At 29.7% G+C, this 25,064-nt stretch overlaps 2 protein-coding genes across 8 annotated transcripts in view; one reads left to right on the top strand and one right to left on the bottom strand.

Annotated features, from left to right (window-relative positions):
• The window catches only part of LOC142332971 (uncharacterized), an 84,430-nt gene that overhangs the window by 10,554 nt on the left and 48,812 nt on the right, over positions 1 to 25,064 (top strand). For 4 of the 5 annotated variants that reach the window (XR_012758461.1, XR_012758463.1, XM_075379718.1 and 1 more), the window contains exons 2-5: positions 1,395 to 1,645; positions 5,245 to 5,454; positions 9,665 to 9,970; positions 10,104 to 10,319. Coding sequence is in view for 2 of the 5 variants with exons in the window: in XM_075379718.1 (XP_075235833.1) it covers positions 1,395 to 1,645; positions 5,245 to 5,454; positions 9,665 to 9,970; positions 10,104 to 10,319 (983 nt within the window). In the remaining 3 variants the exon portion in view is untranslated. The remainder of the gene's footprint in view (positions 1 to 1,394; positions 1,646 to 5,244; positions 5,455 to 9,664; positions 9,971 to 10,103; positions 10,320 to 25,064) is intronic. The other variant, XR_012758462.1, reaches the window with a different exon arrangement.
• Positions 1 to 25,064, bottom strand: part of LOC142332972 (dihydrofolate reductase-like) — a 30,082-nt gene that overhangs the window by 3,789 nt on the left and 1,229 nt on the right. Inside the window, exons 2-4 of one of the 3 annotated variants that reach the window (XR_012758464.1) lie at positions 21,058 to 21,282; positions 18,343 to 18,566; positions 4,411 to 4,579 (exon numbers count right to left, since the gene is read on the bottom strand). Coding sequence is in view for 2 of the 3 variants with exons in the window: in XM_075379720.1 (XP_075235835.1) it covers positions 13,112 to 13,372; positions 18,343 to 18,566; positions 21,058 to 21,259 (687 nt within the window). In the remaining variant the exon portion in view is untranslated. Of the gene's footprint in view, positions 1 to 4,410; positions 4,580 to 13,095; positions 13,373 to 18,342; positions 18,567 to 21,057; positions 21,283 to 25,064 lie in introns of those variants that run through there. The other 2 variants (XM_075379720.1, XM_075379721.1) reach the window with 2 other exon arrangements.

The raw sequence follows: 25,064 nt of genomic DNA, 5'->3' as shown, positions 1-25,064 counted from the left end.
TTAAGTACATGAAACGTACTTACTGCTGTAAACATTTCAGATTTTTGTCACCTGTCTCACATGTGGTTTTTGGGCCCCAAAAATGAGACATTTTCAAAATTTTATCATTGGGCGACCATTTTTTTTTTTTTTAATGTAGGACATTTGGTAACATATAAGTACTACTAGTACCTAAGAATTAAAAGGTAAAAAACAGGCCTGTTAGAATAGCCAAGAGGCCTAAGGCCTGTTGGCTAAGATCAAAGTGTAGCATTTGTAGTGTGTTGTTTATGACATTGTTTAGGGTACTGGTTGGACACATATGCTTCGTTTTAGCTTGCTTTGGTAGGATTTTAATTGGATTGCGGTTCAGTAACATGCATCTTTGTTGGAAAAGTGTCTTTAGGGATGTTGAATACTTTCTGTGTTTTGTTATTGAGGGGTGGACTTCTTTTTGTAGGCGATGGCATTGGGTTGTGATGAGTTACATGTGACTCAGCTGGCTATTTATCGTTGTTTTTTTATGTTTTTGTACCTGAACTACCTGCTTTATTTGGTGATTATCGGTGTAGTTTTCTGCTTTTTATGCTGTGATGCTGTGTCACTTGTTTCTGCCTTCAGCTGGCTTCTTTTTCTGGCATCAGTTATATCAATTTGCTGGATGAATTTGGCATCAATGTAGTTTGGTTAGGCGTGGGTCTATAGTCTATTGCAGTGTTTGCATCTTTGCTCTGGTTTTATGAGACTACTTGTATGCTGGTGTGCTACGGTTGGTATTTACATTTAAGAAATAAACTATGGTTTTGGGTATTGGCACATCTTTCTGTTCTCAGAGGTGGCATGGTGCATCTCAGTTTCTGCTGGGTTTGTGGATGAATACAGGTCCCTGACAGTAAACAGGTTGATGTGGTGCGTGGAGGGGCTTGGATCCAGCCAGCTTTTATATAGACTACTTTATCCACCCTTTTTGTATATGCTTTGATCGGCATAGATTGAAGTGCAATTTTGACAGAGTATGTGATCGATGCTTATCAACAGTAAGCTGGATCACATGGAAGATTGGTGATGTTTGAATCTCATAATGACCCCTTTACTTTTGTTTTGTATCTTAATTGCTCTACATAAAAGCACAAGAATGATTGAAATAGAAACAATAAATTATAATGTAACAAATTATAATGCTAATATTACTGCTGACACAATTATCCTTGTGTAATTACCTAAAAGGAAAGGAATGAAGATTGAATATGAAAACGTCGTGGAAATGCATATGATCAGTGGTAGTTTGCCACCTTGGTCAACTTAAATGTTTCAACTATTAAATTATGTAACATTTATAATGATAATTTTTGTAGATCTATTATGTTCTGTTTTACTTTACTAAAAGTATCTGTATTTATTTTGTTTTGTTTCAGAAGAACTAGATGTAGATCGGCTGATTAAGGAGCAGGATGTTGGCCTGTTGGATTCTCACTTAAATGATATCGTTAATTGTAACTTACAGAATGATTTTTATTGTAATAATGATAATATGAAAATATATGATAATAATTTTATTAAGTTATTTCGGTTAGCGCAATTATCTATTAGCTACTTATCATACTGCAAAGATTATTTAGAAGATTGTGTTGCAGAACTGGAAAAGAATAATATTACTTTGAACGAGGTAAGTTATATAAGAATAGCAGCTGTGCTGTACAATTTTTTAGTAATTTTTAAATCAGTACAGCGACTTTGGAGCGCATTCGGCTTTGCAAGCCTTTATTTTTCATTGCATATAAAACACTTGCAGCAATGGTTAAAGAAATCTGCAGAAAGGAGTATTACATTTTAATGAGAAATAAGAGGCTAGATATTGAATGAAGAAAGACAGATACAACCCAACAGCTGTGATTAAGCCGATGTGATCAAAGTGATTGTTATTTTAGTATTCAAATATATTAAATTAAAACAGAACTACCGGGTGAGCAAAAACTTACGTGACCCTGAATTCATTAATCTCTTGAAGTAGGAAATTGTTTTTTTTTTTGGTTGGTATTGTTAACTTTATTTTAATAAAGTATATGCAACAATCAAGTGAATTCTCCCTTATTGTGTCTGTGGTAGATGTGCTATAAGACTCACATGTGTTATGCAGTCACACTGAGCATTTATTTTTATATATTTTATATTATTTTAATATCCATATATTTATTTAAAATCGCGTCATTTTTAAAGTGTCAGTAAGACTTTGCTATAACTGTTCCTCAATTAGACATACCCAATAAGTCAACAATTTCACGTGTAATCACTCGTTTTAGAGAGACCAGTTGTGTAGACAAACAAAAAAAAAATGTTCTAGTCGACCAACAGTTTAAATGATAACTCTTTAGAACATGTCTGTAGTTCCTTTAAAATGATCAACTTGAAAGTGAATAAGCAGGTTATCTCAGCAGATTGGATTGTCATACGGGAGTGTCCGCAAATCCACAAAGAGATTAAAATTACATCTGTGCCACAGTTATGTTGTGCAGGAATTGTGAGAACTTGGTCGTAGAAAAAGATTTAGTTATTGCAAATAGTTTATGCGATTTGTTTGTAGGAGTATTCAGATGCTGGATAATATTTTCTTTAGTGATGAGGGATGATTTCATCTAAGTGGTTATGTAAACATCCATAGAAGAACTGATATTGGAGTGCAGAGAACCCTCATATTTTCCCTACAAGATTGCTTTACATTCAGAAAAGATCAAAGTTTGATGATGTGTGATTTCTTAGAAGAGAATAGCAGGTCCAATATTTTTCACAGAAATATCTGAATGTTATCAGCAGATTATAACTGATTTCATAGCGCTGCTAAAAGTGCAACTGCACAACCTTGACGAGTTTCTCAGGAATGCAGTGCAGTTGCAGCGCTAGCCAATTAAGGTGGTGCAGCACTTGGTTAAAAACTTTCTCTAAGTCAAGGAAAGCTAGGTGCATTGGATTCTACTTCTCAAGATGTTTTTCAATAAGCGCATACATGTGGCATAAATTGCATTGATCGACCTGCTCCCCCAGACAAAGCCGCTTTGGTTTTTGGTCAACTGCACGACGTCTTGGATCCGAAGATCAAGGACATACTCTGGGTTTTTCATTGTGTGGTTGATTAAACGAATAGGCTGACAACTGGATCAGTTGACAGGATTGCACTTTTTTTAAAAAGGGTACTGTTGTGCTTCATTGTCAGTCAGTTGGTGCCTGTTTTCCCTGGCAATTTAGTTTGCCACCTGAACTGTGATAACCACTCAGTGGCTTTCCAGTGGATTGATCACCACAGTTCAGCTGCCAGTTCTGTCTAAACTGCCAGATCTGTCTCTCACAATTTTTTTCTTTGGGGTTATTTAAAAGAAAAAGTTACAGAAATAATCCTTGCTCAGTGGTCTACTCAAATGAAGTATTGAAGTGAAAATAAACCATATCAGTGGTGCAATCATAAAAAATTCTGATGTGGACACTACATGACCTCATTGTACACCTATTAAATTACATATTAAACAACATTTTTTTTTAAATGAAAAGTACATAAAATTTTATTTCATCAATAACTTTAGATGTTTTTCATATTTTTTTTTTATTGTTATTATTGAATTATTATATATTGTACACATTTTTTTACAAACAGGTTAATTGTTGATAAATCAATATATTTAAATTAAAAAAAAGGAGATAAGTTCCTTTGTAAGATCCTTCTCTTGTAAGATCCAAATATATCATTAATTAAAATTTTATTTGGCTATAACTCTGGAACCGTTGAAAATAAGTACCGCTTATGATACATAATTGAAAAGCTCTCAATGAGGGCTTATTTACTGCAGTTAAGAAAAAGTCTGAAATGCAATTTTTTTGGATTTTGGTCTTTTTTTGGACACTTGGTTCAGTCGATTGCAATCAAAAGGGGAGGTATACAACTACATGTTACTGTTAAGACTCAGGAGTATTTAAATTACTTGTGTAATTTTTAAATACTCTTATACATTTATTTTTTGTTATTCCTGTTTAAATGTTGGAACTTTAATTTTATTTAATGTAGGATTTTAAATTTAACGATCTTCGGCTTTGGTCGAATTCATTCGGCTCTTTACGGATGCACTCTACTCCTGATGGCATTACTTGGCTCTTTACAGTTCACAAGGGTCCTGATGAATCAGCTGCTCCACCAACATTGTATAAGCAAGCTCTTCACTACAATGGGTGGGCAGTCTTAGTCCAGTTTTTCAGCAGTTCAGCTCTATGCCAGTTAATTTAGAGAAATATTCCAATTATATTCAAACAGTTAATGTTATATATCAATCATATTCAAATAATTCATGTTATATTTCAATTATATTAAAACAGTTTGTGTTATATATTCAAAAAATATTTCAATCATAATAAAATACTGATAGTAACAAGAACTTAAGACTTAATTACCAAAGAATCGGCTCCAAACTTCAACAGTTACAACAGTCCTAATCCAAAATTTCAACATCCTTCAGCTAATTGTTTTTGAGTTATGCGAGATAGGTACGTACAGACGTCATGCTAAAAAACTAATCAAAGTGGATTCAGGGATGGTCAATATTGATATTTCCGTTGAAATCTGAAAAACGAAATTTTTCACGATCACAATACTTCCTTTACTTTGTACAAGGGAGTAAAAAAGTGGCTGCTAACATGAAAAAAAAAATCATATTGATTCCATTATAACTTTGAATGAAGAACATGTTGAACATTTATATAACAAAATTACTATAAGTTATGAAAATTTTTTTTTCTTAAATTTTATACTGGTTTCCGTGCATATTTTTTCCCGTATGTGTGCGAACATTTTCTCTAAACTATTTACCTAGCTCAGAGGCAGTTTCTGTATGGGTTTGTTCTTTCTATTTGTTATCTTTCATTTTTCTTGGTAGAAATATTATCTGATACTGCCTGTGTCCATGTTCGATATTATTTATTAATTCCAAGGACAGTTACTTTTTTGTTGGGACTCTGTAAGATAATTACTCTTTCTGTAAGAATGTCCAAAGTTTTCATATTTGCTATCCATGGGCTGAATGAAAAGTTAAACTTGGTGCTAAAGTGCTATATGGATAGAATCAGATTTTCTACTTCTAAAAACTTAGCTTACCTTTACACTATGCAAATTTGTGTTCTCAAGCATTGTAATACTGTTTTATTTTACAACTGATCGCTGTTATGTTTGTGGTTTAGAAATAAAATGTTGAATATTTATAATTAGTTATTTTTGTTTATCAATTTCAGGACTTGAATGTTTTAAGAAAGGAAATTCAGGAGAAAAAATCTCTAATTAAATCATTAAAACGTAAAATGAAGGAAAATATGATAGAGTATCAACATCAGCATTATTTTCAGTATAAGTATTTGATGGCTGATCATTCACATCATCAGTCTGTTGATCCATTGAAACAAGGACTATCAGATTATGGTCTGCAATTTACACATGGTGGTGAGGTAAGATCTATTTTGTTTTTATATAATTACATTATTTTATTTTTTTCAGATGATGTTCAATTAGTTTTTGTAAATGAGAATTGTCAACGTAGCATTTTCTAGTTTTTCCAGATTTAAAAAAAGTAAAAACTTAAATGGGAATTTTGAACTATATTAGATGAGAGTCTTCCAGAAAATGTTATGTCTAGATTTCTTAGTTCTTAGTAAACAGAAAGAAGATAATACATCATTGCTGCCCTTACACCCTCATATATCAAATAGTTTTCAAAATTATATGCAGCTATTGTTCACTAAAACTGTGTGAACACAGTACACAAACACGTGTACACCTGTACGCACAGTTCAAAGTAAAGTGTATACTTTGCTTTGAATCCTTACATACTTTCCTTTGTATACTTTATATATTCTTATCCTTGTTTGTTTTTGTCTTTTCCACTTAAAGTTAATTGTGTATAAATTTACAAAAATCAGTCGTTTGTTTATTTAAAAAAAAATGTAATAGTTATTATTGTCATTGATTTCATATTATTGATTTCTCATAACAACAATTAAGAGTAGATAACTACATGAATAAACTGGAAAGTATGCAAGTCATAAGAGGCTTGGTTAGCATACAATTGTGAGCAACTACAGAGGAGAGTACTAAACTCTACATCTTCTCATACCAGTTTGGCATGTAAGTAGTATAGTTTTTGTAATTTGGTTCATTGAGCAGAGAATGTATATGTAGAGCAAAGAATGTGATAGTTGTATCTTATATTTGTAAGTTATATTTTGAAAGAGTATTGAAGTAGAATTTTGAAACAATAAAGTTATCGATAGCAAATGTAACCTTCAATTACTACTGCCATAGACCAACTGGGGATAACCATTTAAAAGTAAGTGGTATTTTAAAATATCTGTTGGTAAGGTTGTTACTAATATTTTATTCTGTTTCAGGTTATAAAATAAACTTTAAAGAATTATAATAAGATATTGGCTTTTGTAAGTCACACCAAATTAAAAAAACAACTTACCACCCTTATTCAGCACTAACCTTAGCACATTGAAATTTAAGGAAACATTAGAAAAGTATTATTTTATAGTTCATACCGATTCTGTAGATTTAAAATCAGTTTTTTCCTACTTTCCCAGTTAAAACTATGCTGCTGCAGCAGCATAACCATAAAGGGGAAATAAAGCGACCATCCAAAATGTTGGGTATCTGGGTTATTAAAAATGTTGACTTTGAAGACCTCCTCTAGTCCAAAAAACTAACAAAACAGTTATAGAAATTTTTGAAATGTACATTAGTCTGTATTTTGATTAATATTTCCAGACTGGTTCAATGAAAATTCTTTGAAAAACTTCTGCATATAGGGCATAATATTTTGAAAAAAAAATTAAAACTGGTTTCCTCGTGTCTTATTCTTTTATTTTTTTTATAGTAGTCATTGAAAATTGAGCTTAGATGATGAAAGTATTTTTGATGAAATTTAAAATAAAATTATAATTACTTAAAAATTTAAAAGTATGTATGATGAAAATTAAAATTTTGAAGTTTTATGTGAATCAGATTTAAGGGTGGGAATATTCAACATTACTTCTAAACAATTTTTGCCCCAAATCTCAAAAACCTGGTTTGAAATTTAACTATTTTAAGATCTCTGCTGTGGCCTAATTTTGAATTACCTAATCCTGAATTATTAAGATACCCCTACTATAATTTTTTTTTAGCTTTAATTTTGAAAATTGAAAATCAACTGCAACTAGTATTAACATAAATGACTAGGACACTTTTTTTTAAAAAAAAAAGTCAGTCCCACGGGTTCAGAAATTTCAAAATTCTTTGGAACTTTTTATAATTTCTGTTTTTCTAGTCGTAGTTATTAAAGATGTTATTTGAAGTAGTTGAACAGTGGGGTGTAAATGGGTCCAAATGTTTTTAATAGTTTCTGTTCCAATTATACTCCAAATACAGTAAATATAATTTTGATGATAAAAATATAATTTGCTCAGTTCATCCAAATTGTTTTCTTAAAAATTTTCTTTTCATTTATACTTTACTAATGCATATATCTTAAGGTAAACTGTCATTTGGTCAAACAGGTCTAATCAAATTCAAATTTTTTTATTTTGATCTTTTTGATAATTATACTCTAAATATTCCATAAAAGTCTAAGTATTCCATAAAAGAAAAGAAAAACTATATTTCAGAGAAAAATTTGTCAAGAGCAAAGCTGGGAAAGTTATGCAACCCTTTTCTGGATATGTTATTTTTGTTTAAAATGCTAATAAGTTTTTAAAAAAGACTTATAAAAAGAGATTTTTCATAGCACATGTGAAGACTAGAAACATGTGTATTGATGAAGAAATATCACAAAGAAATTTGCTACCTAATGCAAATGTGGTCTCTAGAATGTTAGGAATAAGTTTTTTTTTTTTTTACTATAAGTTTTCTAACTAATTTTCTTGAGGTTTTTTGTGAAAACATTTTAAATATCTGAAAGACATCAGGCTGTGTATTATTGAAGTATAAAAATCTACTAAACAGAAATAGTAAATATTATAAGTAAGTGAAAAATATTATTAAATTGTTGATATAAACAAGTTCGTTTTTCATTTAAATTATTAGGAGTTTGTGGCCTGATAAAGAAAAAATGAGATTTTTCAGAAGTTTTTCAACTTAATCACTTTCCAATTTGATAAATTTAGACCGATGACTTTCCAACTGTTTAATACCGTGTAATGTGATTGTGCAACTCTGCAAAATAAACATGCCTCAGCGTTGTCTTCATCATTTACAGTGATTCTTCATTCAGCAAACTATTTTTTTCAGTTTTTGGAAGAGGAAGTAATTGCTAGGTGTCAATACAGCCAGTACAGTGCGTGTGAAAGCGCTTTGAAATCTGGGACATAGGGTTTTGCAGTGGCAAGCCAAGTTGTGTATACAGATGCATTATTATGGTGAAAGGTCACATTTTTTTTTACCAGATGTGAATATTTAGTTTGAATAGCACCAAAGTTGAATAGTTTAGTTGGTCCAATATTGAAGCATAATACTTCCCAGTACTGCCATTTTTCAGGTAGTCTATGAGCACCACAACATGAGAATCCCAAAAAACTGTAGCCAAAACTTTTCCTGCAGTTAAAACCATCTTTGGTTTCTTTGGTCCACTTTCACCTGCTCCCATCTGGTGTGTAATGTTTTTAAGTGTTTGGTCACAAGTCCTTTTGATTGATTGTTAATGCGGCACTCATCAAGTGGAAAGCTTTTTCGTTCCCAAAACATTGTGTTAAATATAGTGGACACAGCCTATCAAGATGTTTGCAATCAGTAATTTGATCTTGAGTCAGGGAAAATCAATATGGAATTGTGGATTTTTATGATGATTTTATCCATCTTAGTGGTTTTTTGGGCATCCTGAGCATTCCTCATCTTAAATTCAGTAGTCAACTTTTTTTATTGTGAAAAATGAAGACGACTTCTCTAAAATGGAATCTATTTTTTTTTTTTTTTTGTATGTTGGAATTAAACCTTTTAAAACAAAGTACCTTACAATGGCTCAAACTTAAATTTTATCCTTTCTTAAGAAAATGTCAATGGTTTTCTTTACCTGATGGCCTCAAACAAGCAATTAAACATTCACATTTGAAACTTCACAGCACACCATCTAAGGATGATACTTGACAAATGTCATTGTCATTTGCTCATTCAAACTTTCTCAACGATCCTGGTATGTTGAATATAATTTATCTAAAAAAAAGAAAACTTCTACAAAATATAAAGTTATAAAAAGATCAAAATAAGTCGGTTTGATGATGAGTAAGGCTTGAACATTAATAAAAAGGAGACCACAGTGGTCCTTTTTTTAAATCGTTTAAAACAATGATACTTTGAGTAAATGAGTTCCTCTCTTCTGTAGAGTACCTTAAATTCTATATAACACACCAATTTTTTCAATAATGGTTTCTTGGTTTTAGCTTCTTTTAGAATAGAACAGTCTTGATATTCTGTTTATATATAAACGATTATATAATAAACAGCTTTTCAGTAGTATATTCATTTGGATTTATAATCAAATAGGGTGGCATTTTATTTATGATGTAATTTAGCTGTTATTTTTACTGCTTATGTAGTGTATCTTAGTGTGTTAAGTTTGTATCACTGCAAGTATTTTGATGTTCTATTCTTAAAAAATTATATTTTTTTCAATTTTTATTGTTGCAGTGTCAGTGTGATATCTGTGGCAAAATATTTGTTAATAAGTTCTACCTTGAGTGCCATTTTATGCGAAGACATCCCAATAAGATTAGCAATATATCTGAGAATGGCAATACCGATGGTGCAAAATTAATTACTAATAATAACATGTTATTGTTATTAGAATATGAAAAAAGAAATCTTCATCAATTAAAACAACAAGAATTGTTACAAACAGAAATTAAGGAGTTAAAAGAAAGGTTAAACATTGCTGAATCACAGATAAGGGTATCTGCCTCCATAAATGATAATATGAAACAGGATAATAACACTGTAATTATAAATACATATTTCATTTTTTTAGCTGTAATCGTTATTTTAAATATTTATTGTTGATTTTTTAAAGTGTTTCTTTTAATTATCATAATCATTATTTTGTTTTTTTTTTATATAATTTTTTCCATAGACTGATGATCTCTCTCTAAGAGTACCTACTCCAGTACATTCACCTACTTTAGAATCAGGAGAAATACCATCTGTAATGATCTCATGTGGGACTCAAGCGTCTGAACTGATTAAAAATATAAGTAATGATGACAAAATTGGACATATTTCTAATGCAAGTGTTAGGTTTAAAGATGATATTCAGTCTACACGATCGATGCTTATTGCTGAAATAAAGGTAATATACTCTTATTTATTTCACACTGACAAAAACTGGTCAATTACATCTATGTATCCACATTTTCTTTATAATATGAATTTTGTAGCTTGAAGAATGAAAGCCTCATTTGAGACTTGAATCCAAAACCTTCAAGATAAGTCACAGATGGTACCATTCTGCCATGGAGATCAGTGGAATTGTAGCACAGCATTCATTTATGTCATGTATTGTTTTGCTTTTGGGCAAAAATAGTTGCAGTTTTTACTTTTGATGTGGTTTTACCGATATAATTATTAATAACTCTTTTCAATTTGCATCTATGTAAATAACTTTGCTTTAATCATAATCTATCACGTTTTATAGCATCACTTTTCTTCATTTTTTTCAAAATCTTATCTCGGTACCCTGTTCTTCCACAGTACACATTTCAAGTAGAGCCAAATTTTTTTTTTTATTGAAAACATAAGAGAGGTTAAACAATGGAATTTTTTTTTGAACATAAATATTCTGTATGTTAAGGATCCCAATTTGAACATCAGACAGTTTCAGATTATTTTATTAAATAGTTTTTCTGCTGGTAACGTCATGATATAATTTTTTTTGTAAACCATGCGTGAAATACAAAATTGACAGTTCATTAGTAAATCACAAGAATGTATTTTTTAAATTTGTGTTTCATATAAAAGTAAAGCTGAACTCTATTACCTCAATTACACATGTAATTTTATCTTGTATGATTTATAAACCCACCTTAACAATGTTTTGCCATTCATTAAAAATGTGCTTTTAAAAATAACCATTTTGCATCTTGAAGGGAATAAATCATTCATTTATTATTGTCAGTGTGTCCGTAAAATAATACTTTGTTTTTATGTGGTTATATCTTCAAACAAAATATTGTAGAGAAATGAACTATGCATTAAATGAAAGAGAAACACTCCAAGTTTCTTACCTGATCAGGTCTGGAGATCGTGGGGTTCAGACAACCCACCCTTCTTGTCCAACCCATCCCTGAGGAAATGTTTTGTTAAGAAAATCCTACATAATTGTGGCAAAATGTGGAAGAGCTCTGACTAATTATCTAGTATTTGGGGCGCTGCATACCTTCTAACGTATCCAGAAAGATATTTCCCATTATTGTTTTTACAACAAAAAAAAGAGGCCAATAACTTTTTCTCATCAATACTGCACCGTACATTCACTTTTTCACTGTCATGCTGATGTTCAGTAATGACAGGTGCAGTACATGGTACTGAGGTTCAGTACCACATATAATATCATTATGTTGTATTCGTACAGAAACGTGAAACGTTGCTTCATCGCTGAAAATGAACTGTTTAAAAAATCATAATTCTACTCTAATCTACCAGAATGTCTACAAAATCAAATCGTTTCACTTTGTCCTATGGATAAAGTTGTAACAGCTGAATTTGTTCGCAGTGAAATGTATTGCATCTTTTTAACACATTGTGAACAGTTGTTTTAGGAACAACCATGATTTCTTTGAAAATGCTTAAAGTAGTTTTAAAGTTTTAACACCTTAAAACTTTATTGAACTTTTGTTGTTTTGTATGTGCCTAGTTGTTACCTGAATATACATTACACGTGTAACCACTATAAATTCTGGGCTAAATTTAAATTAAATTGAGTTATTTAAATTTGTGAATCTATTTGAAATTTATATTAAACTATTTTGTTATATAGGTTTTTTAATATGTCAATATATGATATATTTGTTAAAATATAAAAGTTAAATTATTAGCAGCATGAGTCACTTGTTATTAAATTCTTTCTTAAAATAGAATTTTAAGAAACATGATATCATGCTGGAAAAATGTACTAATGTTTTCTATACAAAGAGCGTTACGTTTGTGTGAGTACACGTACTCGCACAGACTTTGAGAATTGAAAGAAAGAGTGGTGGGGTTAAACCTGTAACACCATCAAGAAGCATCAGTTTTGCGTGGGATCTCATCGTACTAAGTTGTGTTAGAGAATATAAAAAGAAAAACTGATCATAAAACATGAACAATAATGTATGTAACATATTGTGTTACATACTTGTAACACAAGTATAGGAATTTTAAATTAAAGGCCGCTCCATAAGGAACATTTTTCGATCAGTTAGAAGATTTTATACTCGTCGATTTAAAAAAAAAAATATATATATGTATAACATAAATAATATTATTATTAAAATTATAACGTTAAAATGGCAAAAGTATGTGTAAAATTATAAATAAATTAATATAGGATTGGCCAATTCGTTAATATTATATATATTAGCAAGATATTTATATTAATCTTTGATGTGTATAAGTAGTTATGCAATAGGGGTTCTACCTACGAACCTAAGTAGACAAATTTTGGAACTTTTGAGTCAAATATGTTTATTATTACTTTCTTCGTTATTATATGTATCATTAGTAATGCAATTAGTAATTTTTATTTTATGTAATGAGTTTTTATAATTTTTTTGTAATTTTTGTGAGAACAACATATGCGGCATAGTCCTAGTATGTTATTTCGAAAATCCCGACATAGTAAGTACAATTTTGTAAATTTTTTGTTATTAAATTTGATGTTTTTTTTTTTTTTTTTAAAAAAATACTTATGTGTTATGGTATATGATAACGAACACGAAGCTTACACATGCAATAGGTACATATCATATTACTTCACTTTTATTTTTTGTTTTAATATGAATAGTCACATGATCACAGCATGTCTTTCGTTGTTTATTATTGTAACAATTTTTGGTGATACAAATAAAAACTATTATGTAAGTGAACAATCTATTTATTTTTTTCTTATGTATCTTTGTTTTGATAAACTTTAACTTCAAATTTTACTCCAGTTTTTTCATCAGTTTGTATGCCATTTGGTACGTTTTCATTATTAATTTCATTGTAAGTTAATAGTTTGATTCTGACACTGTCTTGCAGTTTTATATCTTCTGGAAAATATGAATCACAGTCGTAGCTTTTATAAATGTGTGATAAATATAATCTGTAGAAATATTTTGATTCAATTGCTGTTTTGTAAGTCTGTGCTCCACCAAAAACCCATACCTGAATAAAAGAATTAAGAAAATATTTATAAATGAGTTAAAGATAATATAATTATTTGGAAGTTTCGAGCATAACATATGTCTTATTCACTAATTAATTGTATGTCTTTGTCAAGACATATAATAAAAAATTAATCTTAAAAATGTGATATTCTCATACTAAAAATATTTTGTTTTTTATTGCTTTATTTGTGATTGTACTGTCCAGTTGTAAGTACGAAGACAGTATAATTTGCACTTTAATTTAATTGCTATTTTCTAGCCACTGAATTCACAGATACAGGAAGAAATTCTTCAATATTCTCATCTTCTACTTCACTTTCAGATTGTTCTTCTAGCAATCTTGGAGTAGATGGTACAGATAACTCTTTTCCTTGTGGTACCGGCTTTAGAGCTGACGATACATTCGCATATTTTATGAACTTCCTATTTTTGAATGGGAAATCCAAATAATTTGTCTTACAAACGTAGCAGTTGGTTAAGTCATCCTTAGGTTCACACCAAACCATCAGTACAGCAAACGGCATGGCTCATTGTTTTCCCTTCAACCGTTCAGTTACGAGTTACTGAGCTTGATATGCAAATAACATAAGGCGTCCAGATTTTATCTTGATTCGCAAGTGCACAATCAAAATAAAATTTATAAGCTGGTTTATCAATTCAGAAATACTCTCAACATATATGAACTTTTGCAGAAGCAATGTTGTAAAAAATGAAACATTGGAAAAATCGTTTTTGTGTTATAAAGAATTGATGAAAATATAGCATAACACTAATAACTCTGTGAAACACAATGCATAGTATAGACAATGAAGCTAGACTGAATAAGAAGTTTGTATGATGCCATTATGCAGACGTCTTTGTGTCTACTTCTCATGATACATTATATATATTTGTTTATTCTTTTTTTATTAAATATGTATGCATATTGTTTAAAAGTAAAAATACAGTAACTGTTCTTAATTGTAATCAGTTATTGATCAAAATGAGTTTATTATAAAAAAAATTTATAAATATACAATTTACATTTTTATGCGGTAACACAATTTTAATAGCATATTTGAAATTAGCACCCAAATTATAGCGAGAAGAGTTTTGTAACATATTAGACCAGTGTTATTTAAATGCAAACATGAAATAATATTAAAGTAAATACATTTCAAACTAATTCAAAAGCTGCTATTGAAAATTATTTTGACCACATATATGTGTGTTTAACAGGATATAGATAAATCATGTTTTTTGTTTTTTTAATTCTTGACAGATTAATAGTGTTTCCATAAAAGAAAATCTTAATTATATTTTAAATAAATTGGTGGGAAAATTTTTCAAATGTTTCAACAATTTATTAAAAATAACAATGGAAGCATAATAAGGCTCTTTCTCATAAGCCGAAATATTATGATGAGTTGTATAAAAACAGTTGTTTTCTTGTTTGGTAAAGGTAAATACTATTAGTTTTTTTAAGAATAAGTGACCTATCTTTTTAGCAAGATTCCATATTCATAAACATAAATTCACATATAAGTTAACGTATTTAATTTTCTAAATATCTCCCACACAATTATTCTAATGTACTCAAGATAATGATCTGACAGCCTATTTTGTATCTTAAAAACTTGCTCTGATTTTTTGTTGAAATATTATATTCTATATTAGATTATGTTTAGGCAAAATAAATATTTAATAATAATGAAAAACTTATTGTGCAAAACGGTAAGGCTTGATTTTGTTACGAAGAAAACAGTTCGATCATTCTACTAGAACTGGTCATCTAATAAAACACCAGAAACATTATTTTACTTTTATGGGCATCAGAAATACCATTGTTATCATTAAAGAGATTTCTATTTACGTGATGGAACAATGTTTTATGTCTACCTGAGGAACACAATTTAATGGTTTTAAAAATTCATGTTTAATGTCAGATGATTTCAATCCATCCATAATGTTTTGAGCTGTGAATAATGTTTTTAGTTACTTTCATTCAATTTTTAATCTCTTTTAAATAAGTATTCTCAGATATAGACACAGTTGTGTTGTCATTAATAAACAATAAAAAATCAAAACACTTCCCTGAGGCACTCCACAATCTACATCTTGAAGCGAGAACCTAAATTTTACATGTATATTGTTATCAGAAGATGAAATTGCAACTATTTGCTTATGGTTGGTGATGTAAAACTTTAACCAGTTGTAAGCAGCTCCTCTAATACCATAACCACTAACTTTTTCATCAGCAAAAATTCTGGAACTAAATCAAATTCTTTATTGAGATCACAAAAAATTGAAAATGGCATCTCTGTTATCTATGAAAATAATTTCTAAAAAAAAAAAAAATAGGAAAAGGCTCTGTCAGTAGACAGTTTTTTCCTAAAACCATGCTGAAATTTGTAATACAGTAATACAGAATGCTTTTCAAGAAAAGTTATAAGTTGATTTTTCAGGTAGAAAATACAGCCTGTAATGAAGTTGACATATAATTTTCTAAATTAAGTACCGTTCTTAAGGAAGGGAATAATAACAGAAGTGTTTAGACAGCTAAGGAGTATATTCTGTTGCTGTTTATTAATTAAATTTGTAAGGGGGGTTAAGAGTTGCATCTATGACATTTTTAAAAAATTGTCAGGAATACCATCATTACCCAGGGAATATTTCCTCTTTATATTTAAAATATGAGTTTTAACATTTTCAGTATCACAGGAAATAAAAATACTGATTTATCTACAAAATTATTCAAGTTGATTGGGTTTGTTTGTAATGGTCAGTATTGTTGTTTAAAATATGGAAAAGAAATTGTTAATTCCTCTGCTACCCGAATAGGAAATGAGAAGTAGTTGTAGACACTTCTCTTTCTATCTCTTCTTTATGTCGCTTGGGTTCCTGAAGCTATTGTTCAGATTTTATGTAAAATTTGTTAGGGATGTTTTTGCATTTGATTCATAAAAACCAAGAACTTGTGAACTTGTTAACCAAATGATGAAGCGAATTCATTTTATCATGTTTTATTAATAAGCAAAACTTATAAACAGCCTCTTAGAAAAATCACTGCTCCATGCTAGATTATTTCATAATCTCTAAATTACCATACGGTATTCAACCATCCTTTAGTATTATTGAACTTTATGTTTATGAAGCGACAGAAAATTTGGCCGTGCCTTTCCTTTACTTTACACCTGTAAGATAGCTTTTTAGTTCTTGAATTCTTTCTTCATCCAATAAATAAAGTAACATTTTCTCCCTCAAGTTTAAAGCTACGATATGAGTTTCCAAGATGGTTATGCAGATGTTTCATACCATGACAAAATGTAAATTTCATGCGATCTTATTATTAATATTAATAATTTGTAGTTAAGATAGTAGCAGGCAGTTTGTGTTTTGGTGGTATGAGTATCGATACTTTTTGAATGATATTTTAGTACTGCCATCTATCATTACCTCTCGCACAACACATTCCTTACAGAGGCACACTTATAATTCCAGTACAATAGTCTTATCAAATTCTAGTACAAATTTCTCTTCTGATTTTCTTATGTCCTCTTCATTTTCATCTTGAATCTTACAATCCACTTAATTTTGAATTTGTTCTGTAAAATCGCATTTCAAAAGCCTGTTTGATTTCTGTCAAAATAACCCATCAATGAATCTTTAATCTGTTTGAATAGAGTTAATCCGCTAAAAACAATTTCCTCATTACCTTATTTTTATATTCTTCTTACATTGAAAACTGTAACGATCCTTGATTTTTAAATTAATTTAAAATATGTATGTTTGGTTAGAGAAAATCTCAACACTGGGAAATTTCCACATAATATACTAAGCATTTGGCACTGTTGTTATTAATACAGTTGTATAAAATAAAGTTCCACGTAGCAACAATTTTAAAAGTATATGTCTAAGTCGTTACTCCATCATTAGGGATTTCCCAAAAGATGTTAATTCAAAAAATTTAAATGTATAATTGTATTTAAATTAAAATGTTATGTTCATAATATTCGGTCGTCAAGAAATAAAATTAAATTGTATGTCAATAAGACCGTAACGTCATGACTATTATGAAATAAGAGTTAATATTAAATGAAATATTACCAACCTATTAATAATTAATTATTATATAATTTGTTTATAAAGTATATATATAATAATTAATTATTAATAGGTTGGTAATATTTCATTTAATATTAACTCTATTTCGCAATAGTCGCAAACATCTTATGAACATGACGTTACGGTCTTATTGACATACAATTTAATTTTATTTCTTGACGACCGACTATTATGAACGTAACAGTTTAATTTAAATAAAATTATACATTTGAATTTGAATTAACATCTTTTGGGAAATCCCTGATGATGGAGTAATGACTCCGAAAGTACTCAGATGTATACTTTTAAAATTATTGTTAAGTAGAACTTTATTTTATACAATCTCATATAATAATTTTTATGACCCCAGCCATCTTAACATGCACTGTGTAAGGATAGAAATTCAACTCTTTACCTAAGAAATTAATACTGAAGAATGCTGGATTAATTAGTAATATATGAATGAAACAATATTCTATGACTAAAACATACCATTTTAACACTGTAAAGACTATATGCCGAAAATTACATTAAAAAGTTTTTACAAGGCAACACAGATACAATACTGTTATAGGAAAATGACCATAGGCCAACATCAAAGTACTGCTTACTTTGAGATGGTGACTGACCAAATTTGGTTTATTGTCGAATCATACCAAAATAGTTTTGTTGAGATATACTGTAAGGAAAATTCTGTGATAATCAGAAAACTCCTTAAATTATTGTGCCATATAAATGGATACACATTGAAAAATTTGAGCACATGATACATTGAAATGTATTATATGCTCAAATTTTTATTTACACATAATATTAATGCGTAAATAAAATTAACAATAAAATAGATTTATAACTGACTAAATTTATGAATGAAGAATTTGATACCTGATCGATATTTTTAATGTTTTCTTTGATTTTTTGAATTGCCTCTTCAAGAGATGAACATTTTATGGTGTTTTTATATTTTTTTACTTCTTCTTCTACTTTGTGGTCTTTAGATAACACTATATTAATTGAATTTGGGAATGGTTTTGATGTTAACTGGTCCATTGTCTGCCATGTCTTGCGACCTGCTATCATTACATTTTGTCTTTCATTACCGTACTCATCTGTTGACAAGTAAATTTAATCATTTATTAATTAAAATAAACAATATTGTTAAACATTGAATTTAAATTATTTGGTTTTTTTTTAATCGATTAGTAAATCATATGAAATTATTTATTTTGTAATAGGTCGCTTCACTTGTTCGATGCTATTTCCATTTTTTCTTGTACTGTACTAACAGAAAAAAATAATCAGCTGGTGTTATTATTTAGTTTCTGGTTCAGCTGATCTCACAGGATTGAGATTCCTGCCAAAGAACTGATATTTTTTCAGCGCTCATTTCATCTTAATTAAAATATTATGTTAATTAAAATATTTATAATTAAAATATTATAAGATTATAATATTAACATGTTAAATAAAATTAAAAAATAAAAATTATTCTGAAAGTATTTATTACAACTTTATTTATTTTATAATAGCCCCTACATTTCCAGTTATGATCAAATTACTTGATCTGTGTGTCATAATATCCAGTTAGCAAGTTATTGTTTAACATTTTAGAGCATTATTTCCAAGATTTTAATTTATCTAGATAAAAGTGTTTCAGTCATTTTTTAGTTCCTTTATTCCCTATTACAAGTTTCAAATACTCATAATAACCTCAAGAGCCAGATTTCTAAACATCGGTTTAAAATTTAGAGAAATTTATTAATTTTAATCACATCATATTTCATTTCAGTTTATGATTATAAAATTTACTTTTTTATAGAGATGAAACTTACAAAATTAATGCTTTTTCAGTTCCTTTTAAATTTTTATTTTTCAGACATTGTTACTACCATTAACTTTCCATCCCATAATTTGCCACAGCAAACTTATTAGTGTTGAAAAAGCATTTTATTTCACTTTTTTTTATTTAACATTATTTAGCTTATCGCATTTAATTTTGTGTAATAACAAATTCATACATACAAGAACCAGGATATTATTGTAGCTTAGATTATTTCAAACAAATTTTTAACTTTGTTGCACCAGTTCTCTGTTGTTAATTTATAGGCCCAAAAGTAAAAGAATAATACTAACCTAAAGTTCATATGGGGTCAGTCAATTTGAAGGGTCCCAAAAAATCATAAGGTGGTCAATATTTAAAAAAAATTACATCTATCGCAGGATAGATGTTGTTACTGAAAGTAGTATAAAGTTTGCCATTGTGACAGACTAAAAAAAGGAAATAATCACCATTGATAGAGTGTGAGCTGGTTAATAACTTCTTAAACGATTAGTATAGCATTTTGAATCTGTACAATACTTGATTTATATTTGGTAACTCTTTCTTTGCATATAAATATTTATATAAAATAAAATGTATTTTTGCAGTGAACAAAGTCAGCATGCTAACAAGTAAACTAACTGCCTGGTCAAATATTATTGCCAAACTAAGTCGTTGAATTAATTAGCCGTTTATGTTATTATAAATCTAATGAACTCATACGAGGGGGCCCCAAAAGTAACAAGAATTCTATTGTGGTTGGACGTAAAATTGTAGTCCGCGCTTCTGTCGCTTGAAGAGTATAGGTGGAACCCTTCTGAGTCTTATGTGAGGCAATACTGCCCCAAGAGATACTATGAAAGCATAGTAAATTTTTAATGCAGTTATTTTCCAATTTCAGCAAAATAAATGAAAGTTAAGTAGAAAGGCAGTCTTGAAGCCAAAATCTATTGATTATGAGACTGGAAGCAGCATTCAGCTACTGCTATTATTGTAGGTTTACAAATAAGCTACTTGAATTAATTCAGAAGTTATAAATAGAGTTTACTCAGAAGGGCCAAATTGGAAGCTGTCATTTTAAATTTAAAGTAGAGACTTCCCTTACCAACCCTGCTAAAGAGCATCAGTAAACTGTTGTAAGCTGATGCCTGCAGTTCGAAGTAATATTGAAACAATGCATTATATTATAAATGATGAAGTGTGAGCCGGTTAATAACTTTTTAAAGCTAAATGATTAGTATTGCATTTTGAATCTGTATAAAACTTTATTTATTTTTGATAACTCATTTTTTGCATATAGATTTTTATATAAAATAAAATGTATTTTTTCCGCGAATAAAAGAAAAAAATAACACATAATGAGAGCTACAGCTAATACAAATCAGCTGATTTCAGTCAAGAGTTCTAAGGTTCAAATCTTAGTAAACGCAGTTACTTTTATACAGATCGGAATGCTAGATCGTGGATACTGGTGTTCTTTGGTTGTTAAGTTTCAATTAATCACACATCCCAGTAATGGTCACCTTGAGACTGTACAAGACTTACACTTCATTTACATTCATACATATCATTCTCATTCATCCTCTTAAGTAATACCTTACGGTGGTTCCAGAAGCTAAACAGAAAAGAGAAAGAGGTGCTTGTCATTGGTTAACTATACAGCCTGATGTATAGTATCATCATTGTTGGCTGTCTACAATTAACAGCATTATTTATGGGAATTGTTAATGTTTTAACCTAAAACTTAAGTGACCTATTTGTTTTTCTTTTTTCTTTTTCACCTGGTCTTGGTTTTGATGTCATGTTCAGGAAATATTTAAATTCGTTCGGTATATGCCATGGTAGTACATCATTCTTTCCTATTCCCATATTTTCATCGACTGCTGCTATAACATTCAGTTTTATGGTATCGCTTACATCACCTCTTATAATTCCTTCTGTTTGCATATCGCTTGCGCTAACTTTGTTGTATTCTTTTGCCATATTTTGTCTTTTTATCGGTGTACCTATAAATTTAATTTATATTACTTTGTTATTATGAATGTTTAACAGTTAAAAAAAAGAAGAAATTGTCAAAACCAAATAATGATTTTTGCGCTAAGAACATAACTTTTATTGTTTTGATATGTACAGCCTTATCCGAAAAGTTAAAAATTTAAGAAAACCCTTTCCTTCAGTTATAAAGTTAATTTCTATTTAAAGTTTTTTATGATTAAGTAATTCAAAATAATCCTCTTCCATGATATTTTTGCATATCTCAGTAAAAAACAAATTGTAGGTTTGGTTGATTAAAAAAAAAATCATCTGAGTTTTAGCTACTATGTTTTGTAAAAACAATTTTAAAAAATGGAAAATCAGATTAATACTAAATACTTTGTTCAGGTCAGAACTAATATATTCAGGAATGCTAGATATGCTATCCCAGTAGATAATAAAAAGGAATTTGTTCAATCATTTCTTATTGGTTGAAGTTAATAAGATTTGTAACATGAAAATCGTCCGTTTGCCTAGTTTGCTGCATATGTAAATGTGATTTTTTAGGATCAATTTACTTTTTTTACTACAATGTTTTATTTATAACAAATCTTAAAAAGAAACATGATGTTCTATTTTTAGTAAACTTTTTCTCTTTTTTTTTATTTTTTATATTATTTCCAATGTTCGATTACTTCAATAAACAATTCCCAAGAAATATATAGTTTACATATTAAAATACAGACTTATCATTTATTTACTTTCATTTTCATCTGTTATTTAAGTAATGATGAAAAGTACAGTCTTTTAATGCATATTTTTAATATAACAATAAATATGGTTTTTGTTTAATTTACTAAGCATTTGGCACTGTTGGGATTAATACAATTGTATAAATTAAATTTTCATTTACCAACAACTTAAAAAGTGTAAATCCTAGTACTTTCGGAGCAGTTACTCCATCTTCAGGGATTTTCTAAAAGATGTAAATTAAATTCAAATCAATAATCGTTTTTAAGTTAAACTGTTATATTCATAATAGTCGGTTGTCAAAAATAAAATTAATTCGTACACCAATAAGTCAGTAATGTCATGTTTTTAAGTTGTTCGCAATTATTATACAATAATAGTCAACATAACAGTTTAATTTAAAAACTATTATTGATTTGAATTTAAGTTAACATCTTTTAGAAAATCCCTGAAGATTGAGTAACAGCTCTGAAAGTACTAGGAATTAAGTTATTGGTAAGTGGAAATTTAATTTATACGATATGGTTTTTGTATAAATGAAATAACTCAAAATATATATTTAAATTTTTAACTGTGGCATTTGAAAAAATACAGACCACTGCACTGCTGTATAATGTAAAAAAAAAATATATATATATATATATATTTTAGAGTGAGTATCTTAAAATGAACTGCTACAAATTAAACACATTTTGTGAATGTAACATTTTATGAATGAAATAAAGACAATTCTGTATTTACATTAGTAAAAGTTTACATATTTACCATATTTTACAAAATGATGTTGAAAGTGAGCACCTTGTTTAGTGATTCACATATTGTGCATCACTGATCACAACTTGTGTTCAGCTGATCATATTGGAGAATCACCTTACACAAAATGTTGTTAGTGCTGTTGATTTCTTGTTTGTTGAATGTTCACCTCAGTTCATCATTTGCATGGGGATTTGATTTATAAACAGTATCCTTTGGCATCAAACAATTTTACAATATATTGTAATACTGCAATTTGGCATTAAACAATATCCATTCGCAATGGTGAATAGATAAATTAGGGACGAGGAGGCCACTTTTTTCTACTGACAGTTCTTCTGTAAAAGCCACATAAACACGTGATAGCAAATCATTTGATCTGTGGCATATTGCCCCATCTTGTTGGAAGAAGCCATACACTTTTTCATGATGTATTAGCTTAGCATAGAATTCTTTGAAAATTATAAGGTATACTTCTATATTGACAGTCTGGTCAAAAAATATTGGCTCCTGCTATACAGTTTACCAGAAACAACATATGCTGATTTTTATTTTCATGGTGAAATGGACTCTCAAACATCAGGTGAGTCATTCGATACCTGGTGTTGTGCGAATTAACATTCCCAGATAAACAAAACTGTAAAACTGTGCCTCATCTGAGTTGAAGTACAGCATCAGGTCTATCTGTCAATCATCAATCTGTTTGAGAAGCTAGTTAGTTGGCTCCTCTGTTATCTTATGAGTTTTCTTGCATAGTTATTACACGATAGAATTTCAGATTTAAGTCTTGAAGAATCTTGCAGCGAGATGTGTATTTTACACCGCTTTCATGTTATATAACTTGCGTATAGATTTTTATGGTACTCTTAGCTGGGAAATTGGCATTGAGGAATTTTTCATTGAATATTTGTCTGCTTTCTTTAAAGGATCCTGAATGCACCTAAACTTCCATTACGGCAGCAACCCTTCCTCAATTGAATAAGGCATTTTAGAAAAATACAACTGCAAAGAATGAAACTATATGGCACTGAAGCATGAATGTACAACTGATGAGAGTTGTAACATACATAACCAATAGTGGTAGCAGCATTAAAGGTGAAACTTGAGTAACTTCAAGTCTGCTCAGTTTGTGTGTATGAGGTGTGTTCAGAAAATAACTGAACTTTATTTTTTTTATCTTTATTATTAATTTTACAGATTATTGGTCCTTATCCCCTTCAAAGTAGTCCCCTCTTCTATTCACACACTTCTATTCCCAGCGGTGTTTCCACTTCATAGAGCAATCCTGGATGGCTTTTGAGGTCCTTGACAAATTTGCTTTAATTTGCATATTAATTTTTATATGTGCTTTAATAATCTCAAAATGGCATTCTTTCATCACTAATTCTAATTTCAGTAATAAGAAAAAATCTCAAGGAGCCACCATGAGTTGTAGATACAGCTTTGGTCTCTTACTTTGGATTTTTCATGTAACCGTTGTAAAATACCTTCGTAGTACGCTCAGTTCATTGTTTCACCTTGAGGCAAGATATCAAAATGCACAATTCCATTAAAATTGAAAAAACTGAGCATCACTTTGACGCTGGATCATGACTGACGTGCTTTCTTGGGGTGTGGAGATCCTTCGCCGATCCATTGTGATGATTGAACTTTTGTCTTGTTGTAACCATAAACCCACCTTTCGTCTCCTTTGCATGAATGTTCAGCTTATTCAAGAAGTCACCACCAAATGTCCACTCAGTGTTCTTTCTGCTGTTCGGTCATCAGATGAGGAACAAACTTTACTGCAACTATGCACGTTTAATTTTTCAGTCAAAATGTTACAATGATCCAATGTAGATGCTAACTTCTACAAGTTCTATGACAGTCGATCAGTGATTTGCACGCACCAGATCGTTGATTTTCTGAATGCGAGTGTCATCAGTTGAAGTCAGTCCTTTATGGTCGAGGATCATCTTTGATCGACTGATGACCGCTTTTAAATCGTGAAAATCATTCATAACACTGCGTACCACCCTGAGCATCATCTCCATAAGCTTGTTTCAAAAGTTGAAACGTTTCTATGAAAGTTTTCTCCAGTTTCATGCAAAATTTTAAGTTTTTTTGTTGCTCCTGAAAATCACACATTACAAATATTGCTACTAATACTTAAACAAATTGCACTCAAATAACAATAACATGAAAACTAAATGAGATATCAACAATCCAAGAACATGTGATTACAAAGGAGTTATGCAGAGCACAATACTGCTGACCGCACTTCACTAAATATCTCTGTTGGTGTGTAATTAAAAATGCTCGGTTATTTTTT

The sequence above is a fragment of the Lycorma delicatula genome, chromosome 12, assembly GCF_047948215.1.
Source record: "Lycorma delicatula isolate Av1 chromosome 12, ASM4794821v1, whole genome shotgun sequence".
NCBI lineage: Eukaryota > Metazoa > Arthropoda > Insecta > Hemiptera > Fulgoridae > Lycorma > Lycorma delicatula.
Note: the sequence above shows the minus strand (reverse complement) of the source record. Positions and strands in the feature narration are given on the sequence as shown.